The sequence below is a fragment of the Amphiura filiformis genome, chromosome 8 (assembly GCF_039555335.1).
Source record: "Amphiura filiformis chromosome 8, Afil_fr2py, whole genome shotgun sequence".
Taxonomy (NCBI): domain Eukaryota; kingdom Metazoa; phylum Echinodermata; class Ophiuroidea; order Amphilepidida; family Amphiuridae; genus Amphiura; species Amphiura filiformis.
Window position 1 is genome coordinate 19991578 of NC_092635.1, and position 12355 is coordinate 20003932.

Below are 12355 nucleotides of genomic sequence, written 5' to 3' on the forward strand. Positions count from 1 at the left end.
GGGGAATTCCCAAAAATTGATTGATTCCCGATAATTGATACAGCAGCACTTACTCTAGTACTTCGTGACCTGACACACAGGAAACCAACCAAATCGTAGCATACCAAAGTGTTTTCCAGGAGGAAAGAGTGATTGCAGAGTGGAGTGATTGATTCCAGCTGTTTCCGCGTTTCGGGTGATGGTTTTGCACTGATTGATTTTAGTGTTGAATACCTTCCGTGTATTTTGGCTTCCATCCTGTGATCCTGTATTTGTTGGTGTATTATTATGATTATTGGCTCCTGGAGCAGGTTTGTATTTTTGTGAAAAGAATGAAAACATCCCGGAAAACATTTTAAGCTTCCATATGCCGCGCGCGGTGCAGTGAGTGAGTGCAGAATTCGTCAGTCGATCAGTTTCACTTTCTTGCTTCGTGATTATATTGATGCATTGTGTACATGTCATGTGCACACTTCCTGTGTGTATAGTAATAGCAGTTGTACAGGGCAGTATACTGTCCTAGTACACTCGCAAGTACTAACTTCCCAATTTATGTGGGCAACTACATCATCGGATAGAATCCATGGGTTTCTACAGTCCTGGCTGAGGGCCAATGACCGTTCCGATGACACGCATTCGATGGGTGTAGTCTACAACTCGGGCCCTGGGGCTGGGCCCCGCACAAGGAACTGAAAAGTGGTGTGGCGCTATGAAAACAGTTTTTTTAAAATTTTGTATAGGCCTCCCGGGATAGGCCTATGCAAAACCACCACAACATTTTTAATATTAGTGTTCATTTTTTAAATAATACTTCTTTCTAAATATTTTTTCTCCATCTATGCTCAAAACTGGTGCGGCAATCACCTGACCTGTAGCATACGTTGCACTGGCCCTGTGACTTGCTCGAGAAGTCTAGCCAAGAATTTGTTCACCAATAAGCTTCACATTCTAGGCTAGAGACCATTGCATTCCAAATCTAGTTCTAGTCGGATTCGCTTAAAGCCATATTATAACATTTGTTGAGGAAGACGCCCTCACTGAATTTTTAAAATTCCTTTTTTTACATGATTAAATTGTACTTTATTAAACCAATATACCCTGCAAAAATCAAGACTCTAAGTGCTGTAGTTTTGTCAAAATCCGTGATTTTGAATTAAACGCTGATTCAGCGCTTTATTATTTACGATGGAATTATATTAGTCGAACGCATACACGATGTTCATAACATACAGTACGTCACGGCATGCGGTACGGTGATATACACAACAAAGGGTCGTACCACAACATGACCGAAGGAGTGGTACGTATTGGCAACATTAGTAAATTCCTATTTTCTTTGCTTTGCCGTAGTTGTTCGCTCAAAAATAAAAGGGATATATCTGACAGTAAAAGCTAACATTTTATTGCAAAGAAATGCTAATCTATTTTGTTTGAAAATGTTATAATATTGCTTTAAGGGGCTTAAGCATGACACTGTGTAAAGCAATGGAAGTTCAGAAGTAAACACAGCCGATCACGACAGGGGATTGCATCAAAAATGTTGCTAAAATTACACTTCAGCAATGTTTTAGACTCTCCAAAATAGGCAAATCTTGCTCAAAAGTTACAGTTAACTCATCGAAATAACTTTCATCCAAATTTCAACATTAAGGGGGTACTACACCCCTGCATTTTTCTAAAATATTATAGCACACTGGGGACAAGAAAGATGTATATTATGGGGGCAAGGACTACTGCACTGGAAATTTTATTTCAGCACAGACAACAGTTGTGGAGTTACAGTAAAATATAAGGGAATTTCCAATATTTGATCAATAAATCAATAATTACTTGCTTTGAGTTGCTTAAAAACATGATCATATCGGGGGTCACTCTCACACAAAAGTGCTACCAAGCGTCCGACCACCTCTGAAATGCACCCTTAATGGTGAATTTTCACATAACCAAATTGCACCCCTTAATGGCGAAACACATGCAAAATCATACCCTAAATGGCGTAGCACATGCAAAAACCATACCTTAAATGGCGTCAACTGAGAAATATCTAATTTATACCCTAAGTGGCGTAAACAGGAAAATGGGCTAATTTGATACCCAAGGTGTCTTTTTGATGTTGCAGACCTAAAGATACTAAAGAAAACATGTACAAAGGTAACAAGAATCAATTAAAAAGTGGGGCTTATGTTATCATCCACTCTGCAGCTTAAACTCAATAACCGATCAACTTCATATTTGGTTAGGTGATTGGATATGTTAGCCTGACGTGTCATGTTATTTGCATATTTATGAATATTAATGATCTGATCATGTTTTGCGTACTTTTTCATTAATCCACAAAGGCCGATGAACTTCAAACTTGGTATGTGGATTAGATATGGTGGTTTGATATGCTGTATAGATTTGTGTCATGTTATTTGCATATTCATGACTATTAATGAGCTTATTTGCATATTTTGCCTAAATTTTCATTAATCCACTCTGCAGCTTGAACACAATAACCAATCAACTTCATTATTATGTTTTCAGGGTTATTAGGAGTTAAGAAAACCTAATAACCAATCCACATATTAAGTTTGATATAATATTGATGGCTTATTTGCATGATACCATAACATATCGGATTAAGTCATACAAATATCGAACTTGCCGCTGGCTCGTCCGATATTTTTATGACTCATCCGATATGTTATGGTATCATGCTCAGCCATCCAATATTATATCAAACTTGGTATGTGGATTGGAAATGGTGGCCTGATGTGCTGTATAGTTTTGTGTCATGTTATTTACAAATTTATGAATATTAATGCGCTTATTTGCATATTGCATATTATTTGTATTTACAAACACCTATGTGTGGGGGCCACCTTATTTACGAACCGCGTAATTCTAGTTATCAAATTAGTACAATCTCACTCAAACAATAATATTACTAACCCTAGACGTTTAAGGATTTGGCTGAAAAAGGACCCCTAAATGGCGATGCCTTCTGAAAAAGTACCCCTTTTTCAAAAAGACGTTGACGACGCTGTGTGGTGAAAAACATACCCTTTTAGACGTTTTTCTTGGATGCGGGTGCGTAGCAAGTCAAGGAGTGAGTGACAACCCCCACCCCCCCCCCCCCCCCCGGATCATGTCACTTTAGTGAATATTTTGTTCTGGAACTGAATTTTTGGACTAAACAAAGACTATAAACTACTATAAACTATGCGGCATAAGATTTATTTTATTAAAAATCGCTACCCGTTTTTTACTTGACTTCATGTATTTGGGCCCTACATGATGTCTACACCTAAACAAAGACCAGAAACTCTTCAACTGTTCATATCTTTGAAACTAAACGTTCAATTTCAATGGTGTTTTCTGCATAATGTAGTTGTGCAAATTATGCTTTATATCATCATGTAAAAAATTGAAAATTAATTATGCCCGACTTTGGACTGATTTTGCTTGATCACTCCATATGCATGTATGTGTTGTCACTTACGCTGCATATATGCTTCACCATGATATAACAACTTAATTTTTTTTAAGTGGTATTTTTTGTTTAAATCAAATTATTTCTGCGGTAACAGAATAGAAATAAAGGGTGTTACTAGTGCTGTCATTGAAAAGGTTTTGTCTTGTCGACATATCAAAAAATTTATCAACAAAAAAGTACGCCCATGACTTGGTCGAAAATGTCAAGTTGAATAAACAATCCTATATTCCACAGTAAATGCGTATTCTATGCATTACTCTAATGCATAGCTTAAGTACAAGCTAGTAAATCTACTTACTATATGCAGGGCGGTCAACTCTCATGCATTGGGCGTGATTCTCACGCATTGGGACACTTTCTCACAGTCTCACGCCAAGGTAGTATAATCTCTGACACGCCTCTAAATCTCATGCATAAAGCTGTGAAATGAGTAAAATCTCACGCATTGTAAAAATAATTTTGTTGTCCCTACCCAACTCATTTTTTAGATTCTGAAACGCCGTGGCTCAAATAATCATGGGTCAAAATGAACATTGTAGTCGGCAAATAATAATCGGGTACACCTCTGTTCAACAGTGTCTCACACCAAGCATTTCCAAAGAAATGACAGCCTTGCTAAATGTAAGACATCATGGTTACTTTTAAAGATTTTAAGTTAATTTACTACAATTTCATAAGTACCATGTGTGATGATGTACGTGTCATAAACAATGTCAATAAATGTTGAAATCCAAATTTTATGTAGATATTGGCAACTTTTTCTGATATGTCAACAACATGTTGACATAATTGCATGTCGATGGCAACACTAGGTGTTACAGTATCCTTTACACCCGCATAATATGCCATCAGCAGTAAAAATGTTCAGATAAGTAGGTGGCTCGTCTATGCCTCGCCCATATTTTACACTCAAACATTACTAGTGCATCTATCTATGCATAACCATATAATTCTTAGCATGTCAGTATACATTGTACAGGGGGAAGAAAGAACCATGCATCGCACACTGGAACATTTTAACATCATTACATTGTAAAAAAACATTTGACATACAGATACGCTAAAGTTTGTTCGGCTTATATAAGGCGGAAAAAATACGACTCATAACACTGTGTATTGATATAGAATAGCATGCAAGCTGTTGGGCGCAATGCTTATGCGTTGCGTAATGCGTGACTAGCGAACGCTTATGTGAATTTACGCGAGTGTGAGTTGGGACTTATTGACTCACGCAGTAACAAAACCCTCTATGGAAGACAAGACCTTAATCTCCCACACAGGGAGTATGAATTTCAAATGGGATTACCTTAAATGGGTCACTCCATTTGAAATTTGTGTGTGAGAGATTAAGCTAATGTCTGCCATATGGAATCCAACAACAATATACAGTGTGCAAATTACTTTTTAACCACCTGGAGTGGGGAGTGGCTAGCTCCTCTTTATTCCCAATAATGAATTTCACTCTTTCACAATCATATTATATTCTTTCATTTATCCTAATACAGGTATTGATCATCACAAAAGATGCATTCAGGAGTTGCCTGGGTGTTGCTATGGGTCACCATGGTAATGGTTCATGCACAACAACAAAAGCCAACTATTCCTAAAGAGCCATGTCTTTATGCAGGTACCTAGATATTAATACATAATTAAATATATGTGTGATGCAGTCAAGTATATGGGGAGTCAGTTGTCACAAAACTTTATTTTGAGTTGAATGAAGTATTCAACTTCCTTAAATCTACAGCATGAAAATAATTATATGTGTCCAATCAGGCCATGGTAATGAAAGTTTTAGATAGTATTCTTTATATTTATCAACCTTTGTTGTGGGGGACACCTTAATAACAAACCGCATAATTCGATCTAGTTTAATTTGCGTTTTTGCGACTTTGGTTTCAATGGATCAGATTGTGTCACAATTTTTGGGAAACTTGACATGTTTCTTTTTCTTTACCTTAAAAATATACAAAGACACAATAAAAACATACAAAAACAACTTGTTCATTTGCAAAGGTTACATACTATGCATATAAATGATAGATTTTCATGCAGGAATTGGTAATGTTATCATTTAAACAAATGTTTGTCAAATCGCCACTTATTGTAAATTAATTAATTTGTACAAAACATCTCTGTGTGGCCCTTTAATACCATGTTTTTCTTGTTTCATAGACTGTGGAGCCAAAGATGTCACCCCAACACTTAGAAACAACACAGAGAATCCTCAGAAATACAGAATACTGTCTAAATTTGGGACAAGAATTTATATTGGAGGCTTACAAGAGATTATCAAAATTGATCCAAATTGTGCTGCTGGAACTGAAACCGATCCATGGATGAAGGTGAGCTCCTAGGTACTCAGAACCGGTATTAAAACGATTGATAGTGAACTATTTATGCCTGTCAATTTCTGTTTGAACGGTAAAAAATTTGGCCATTTAAATGTTAAAAAAATGAACCTCTTTATTAGCCCTATCCCTAGGGAACAAACTAAAAGTTTGATGTTCAAGTCCTATAAACGAAAGTCCTTTCATTAGGAGGCTGACCCACTCCCTCTAATGTAAGTGTGAAGTATCAAAATTCCAGTATTTCTAGACAACTAAGAAAACTTAGTGGTCCAAAATTATATGGATTAATTAGCCATAAATTGGTAAATGGCAATTTGCAACTCACTTTTCTATATATTTTATATTTATATACATGAATTTTAAAACTGCTGTTCAATAGAGTAAGTAATTAACACACAGAAAACAAGAAGCAAACATTTTGAATCTTTGTTGTTGGTTTTTTATTTGACCGGGAATGATGTGAACATATTTATTCATCACTTATTGATGATGAGAGTGTCATCCTCATCCATCTAAAGCAGGGGTAGGTAACCTTTTTTGTAACTTGCTGGGCTAGAAATAAACAATGAAAAACAGCATACCGTAAAACCCCGTCTACAAGCATATAGTGTGCTTCTGATGAAAGCTACATTAATCCAGTCGCCATTATGGAGTTTGAGCAACTAAATTACGGATCCAAGCATATACAAACAAGTATTATTTTAAGACCGATCTATTTTTTTGTTATATTAACGCTTGCTTCGAATTAATTAAGCTTTTATAAAAAACACTATATATGCTTGTAGACGGGGTTTTACGGTAGGTTGCGCATTTTTATTTTCCAAGTGCACTATTAAGTGAAATCTTGTTTTCTTAGGTCTATAATCCTTGATCCAAATCTATGGTTATGAATTTTGAAACTTTGATGACTGGAAAAATTGGAAGAGGAAGTCATGCCATGTTTTCATCATCGTAACTAAATTTAATTATCCTAAGTCTACCTGTAATGAACTTTATTCTTACTTAGCTATACAGAATTCACAGGTCATTGGATTGTGAATCAAGTACCTGGGGAAACCTTTGAAAATATAATGTATACATAAATACCAGGCATATAAATCATTCCGTGTCAACAATTGACATATATTATTTGTCAATGTATTAAAGTGCAATTCAGATATTTGCCTGCTCTGGGCCATAGTCCGTTAAATTTTCTATAGAAAATATTTGGCATTGGGCTCCCTTACCATTTACCATGCACTTTTGCATTTTAATAATAGTTTTCTGCAATGCAGTATCGCAATAAAGTTAAATACATTTTAATTTGGAAATGTGACGAGTAACGATAAGGCCAACAAAAAAGGTTATTTTCTTTCAGCATTTTGACATGCTTGACAGTTTCTACACACTTCTAAACTGTTTTATAAACATGAATGAAGTGGTATACAGTAGAGAAATATCCCAATTCACAACTATTTGGGCTATAGCTAATTAAAGGCATACAGTAATCTTTTGGCTATGACCTTTAAAAAAAATTTTTAATCCCGAACGAGCGACCCAATTCTGAAAAAGTTGTGGAGGGCAAGCAACCAATCTTCTTTTTTGTTTCAAAAAGTAATCAATTATATTGGCACCGCATTTGTAGCATAGTATGAAATGACCTTTACACGTAATGTGTTACAGTGATAATCTTCAACTCAGTTCACTTTTACCTTAGTAGGTAAGACAGATAGAGTACAGCTAAAAAGCAACATAGGCCCACTATGTAAGCCCCATGTTTCCATAGACTGACTCTATGTACACCCCGATCTACTAGACCTTGCTGGCGCCTTGTACTGAATTTAGGTTCTGGTTCTTGCTCCAGAACTTCAGCAAATGTCAGACTTTTCTCTAGGTCTTCACTAATCTTGTATAGTTCGATACCACCTTTCTCAACTGTAGCAAATATGCTACCTGCATTATCAGGCATTGGGACACAGGTAATGGAATTCACCTGTGAAGTCACAAGGTTTCTGACTTCTGTACCAGAAATATATTTGCCTGTATCAACACAATACTGTTGTATCAAACATTTCCCGGTCGCTGGATTAGTACCATATCCAGGACTAAGTTTGATAGAAGGCAAAGGGGCTTCAGCAGCTCCTATCAACAGACTGTTTGTGTCTTCTTGAAAGCATAACCCAAATCGAATAGATAGCAGTGTGATAGTCATTGAGTGGTTTGGATTTTCGAGATTGATAATAGTTATTGAAGCCGTCGACTTATCTACTATTGCAAGTCTTGCATCATCTATGGCAGTTATGCAACATGGGGACACACTGATCTCTTTTATCTTTTGCATTTTGCCATATTGGTCATGAATTATGATAGTGCGACGCCTATAGTCTCCTAAAACAATGTTCCCATTAGGAAGCAAAGTGATACAGATGATAACCAAACGAAGCTCATGCATTTTGGGGGATTTGTACATGATTTTCTCAAAGGTGTAGTCATTGTTGTATACCTCTACATACCCATCTCTAGCTATAATATACTTCCCATCTATTGACATTGTCATATCACAAACCATGTCTGTTTCAAGATTAAACTTGTTTAAAAAGCCTGATCTTAAAACTAACTTTTCCTTGTTCTTTTTGTACCTTCCATCCACTTGTCTCATGTATATACACACAAAATTTTGAAAGGTTCCTCCTGTAAGAACCACACCATTTGCACCTTTAGATATGACATCTGTGTTTTTTTCTCTGGTAAAGTGTTGCATCTTCTCTAAATTGATACATGTCCATTTGTGTACAACTTTCCCCAGTTTAAGTTCCCCAGGACTCTCTACAAACCCTACCTTTTGCAAATACACTTCATTATATATATTCTTATTTTTTGATTTAAGAAACTGATCCAGTTTTAACTGGCATTTAGTGATTTCTGAGACATTTCCACTACTAGCTGTTTTGATACATTCATTCATTATCTCCTCTATATCATCAACATCCTTTTGAATTTTAGTCTTCAAATTAAGTAATGGTTGTAGCTTTCTTTCACCAAGTTCACCAAGTTTCTGCTTCAGGTCTTCACCCTGTTTTTGAACTTGTTCCACACGCTGGTTTATCTTCTGAATTTCTCCAGTCAGAAAGGTCCTAAATGTCTTCTCCTTTTCCACAAGGCCTTTAACTTTGACCATTTTCTTAGTGGCGGTATGTTTTGCTTCAGCCAATGAGCCACGTAATTGTACTCTCAGCTTGTGTTGCCCTTCATTGATATCTTTGACATCATGGGATAGTTTTGTGTGGTTAACACAAGATTTGCAAGTAAAAACATTACATGTAGCACAATAGCTTGTGAGCTTTTTACCTTTGTGCTGTGAACAGTGTCCAGCGCTATCTTGTTCTTTGCGGAATTTCTCATGCTTCTCCGCCAGACTCCGTAATCGTAGGTTAACTTTCATAGAGCTCACACCATCTCTGGGAACGAATGTTTTCTTGCGACACTCCGGGCATGTTATAACATGTGGTCCACTTTTGATCATTTTATCGAGGCATATTGAGCAGACTACATGAGGACAGTTTAAATCAATAGGGTGGTGTTCTTCAGCAAAGAGCTCAAAACACAGGGGACAAGTCAGGTCTTCTTCAGCACTTTCTAAATAGGAGGCCGCCATGTTTGAATTCCTTCTCTGTGGTGTCTCTGAAGAATTACAATCTTATGTTCCAACTAGAGAGTGTAAATAAAGGAAATGTTTATTGTGAATTGATTAAAATCTTTAGAAATGATTGTCCATCCAAAACAAAAAAATTATCACAATCTGATATTTTCATACCATATGATAACATAAAGGTAAGCTGTATGCACAAAACAAGTTAGACCAGGTCTAACAGTATACCTCATCTAACCATGGAGGTTAGAATTAGGGAGGACTCCTTTTACATTAATTATTTTCCTCCTTTACTTCTCTAGCAGCCTTTTTATATAAAGCTACACATATTTGCCCTTAACAGGACCTACAATAATATGAAATTAGGTATGTAAATACCAAAAGTTTTTTCTCCTTAGGACTAATCTCCATGGTCAAACCAGGTCTAAAGTTAGACAGACGATGGTGGACTACATTATTCACTGTGGCAACAGCCAATATCGTAAACAAAACAGACAATATGACGGCAACACTGCCTGGACATTGGACGCCCGTGCTGAGTTGTGTTTTTAGCTCTATTGGCCCCGTTACAGAAAAAAAAAAAATGCACAAAATATATTTCTCAGTGAATGTATAAATTTTCACATAAAAATAAATATTTTTGGATTCAAAATAAATGTGAAGAAAAAAAAAATTATAGCCGGGAGTGATCGGGACTCGATCTCGGACCCTATGCACCGCAGGCGAGACCCGTACCATTAGACCAAGCGAACCGTGATACACAATGGGGAAATTTTAGGTATATATCATAAACATACCGTATGTTATTCATACAAAACATTCTAAAAACAGTATTTACAATGAGGTTCACTGGCGAACCTCAACGGATTTAGACTGATAAAATAGTGCTTAATAACATACGACAGTTTTGGAATAATTTGAGACATTTTGTGTTTACGTGTAAAAACCAATGACAACGCCAAAATTCAGCCAATCTTGGCCGCCCCCCTGAAGTTAGACTTGGTTTAACTTGTTTTGTGCATACTGATTCAGGGATAGATGGAAGATCCCTTGGTAGTGAATCTACAAGAAAACCACATAAAACAACAAATTTTTGTGATATTTTGAGATATTACTCCAGGTATATTGTTGGTATCAGAAGACCAGAAAACAGAGGGAATCTTGTTTAAAGGTTCCAGATCTTAAATAAAATATACCAAGATCCATTTCATGGGATCATTAGAGTTTAGGGAAGGAAGTGATGAGTAATTTGCAAAGGTAAAAAAATGTGGCTGTCAAATAGAGAAAAGTTTCCTTAAGAAGGAAAAGTGACCAAAACTTAAGGTATTAATGAAAACACTGACAGGAGTACTTCATGGATGAACATGTAATTAACCAAGAGACCAGATTACTAGGATCAGATTACAAGATGATAGAGGGCAGGAATCATTGCCACTGGCTAGTGCCAGAAAGGGTCAAACATTGTTATATGAAATAAACAATTTTACTACATCACTCCCTCCCTAAAAAAGTACTGTCCCAGTGTGGGAAAGTTATAGTAGTGAGTCCACTTCTCTGATTCTCAGATCTTGCAGGCATCTGCCTACCCAAATAAAATTTGAATAACCCCAGATATAGCCAAACTTTCTGTAATTATCATTATGGAAATAATTACAATGAAATAAGACTAAACATCCTTTAAACATGTTTTCCTACTACACATTCTTCCTCATGCATGATCATCTCCCTGTGCAGCTTAGCTGGGCAGTGAACACCATTGGGCTATTCCATTTAAAATCCACACTACCCCTGTGGAAGATTTTGGAAATATCTTTCACAAGGGGAGTATGAATTTCAAATGGAATGAACACATTAGGCAGCTCCATTTGAATTCCATACACTCCCTGAGAAAGATTCAAACTGAATCTTCCATAGAGGGAGGGTGAGTTTCAAATGGAGCTACTAACATGTTCATTCCATTTGAAAGTCATATCTCCTCTGTGGCAGATATTTCCAAAATCTTCCACAGGGATAGTGTAGCTTTCAAATTAAAACAAATTTGTATTGCCCTTTACTGACTGACTCAAAAATCTGGAAAAAAAATGTAGCATTTGTTTTTCATACAATATAAAATCCGCAAAATATTTTGCCTGTTACAATTTGTACCGCACAAGTTTGATCTATTGAAGAAACAAGCATGACAAACATTAAAAAACATTGTTTACCATTGTATTCAAGGGTGAAATAAGCAGGCTACCGTATTGTTTCAGCCCCATGAGTTACCTACTGAAGCCCATTGAGATTAAAAATCGCAACACCAAGCTATACTTTTTTCCTGAACTATAGCTCATTACCATACTGTCTATACATATTAAGGGCAGAGTAATGGGAGAGAACATGGACCTTTTCGAGCATCATTATTTTTTAATTGTATGGCGAAAGTATATAAAACTATACATTTTTGGAAAGGAAATGAGTCAAGGAATCCTATGGTGACGTCAGATTTGTTCAAAAATCTCAAGTTTTTGAAAAATCACAAAATGCACTTTTACCCCAATTTTTTTGTGACAAGTTAAAAAAAATCCGCTCGAGTAAAAACTTTTTAGTTAGTTTTTCATGGAGAAGAAACATGAACTTAGGGAAGGTTTTTTATTTTTTTGAAATTGCCTTATTTTTCAAAATATTGCAAAAAACATGTGAAAAAACTATTTTGTCACTCTATTAAGCTAAAAATTGCACATAATGGTGTATATTTTTGTTTAAAACAAATATTTTGAAAAAATGAGAAAACCTTCCCTAGACTTCGATGTGCTCTAAACGATAGTGCAAAATGTTTACCTTTTGCTTGCATATTTTTCGAGTTATCTTGTCACAAAAATTGTGCAATATTGTCAAAAATGAACTCTGAGAAATCGACGTTTTAGTAAAAAATGTCAAAAT

General features: G+C 36.0%; 1 protein-coding gene across 1 annotated transcript in view; it reads left to right on the forward strand.

Moving 5' to 3' along the window:
- Nucleotides 1-150: 150 nt before the first annotated feature.
- Nucleotides 151-12355, forward strand: part of LOC140158776 (semaphorin-1A-like) — a 41804-nt gene continuing 29599 nt past the window's right edge. Inside the window, exons 1-3 of the mRNA XM_072181988.1 lie at nt 151-290; nt 4963-5084; nt 5633-5802. Of these exons, the coding sequence (XP_072038089.1) occupies nt 4982-5084; nt 5633-5802 (273 nt within the window). The 5' untranslated portion in view covers nt 151-290; nt 4963-4981. The remainder of the gene's footprint in view (nt 291-4962; nt 5085-5632; nt 5803-12355) is intronic.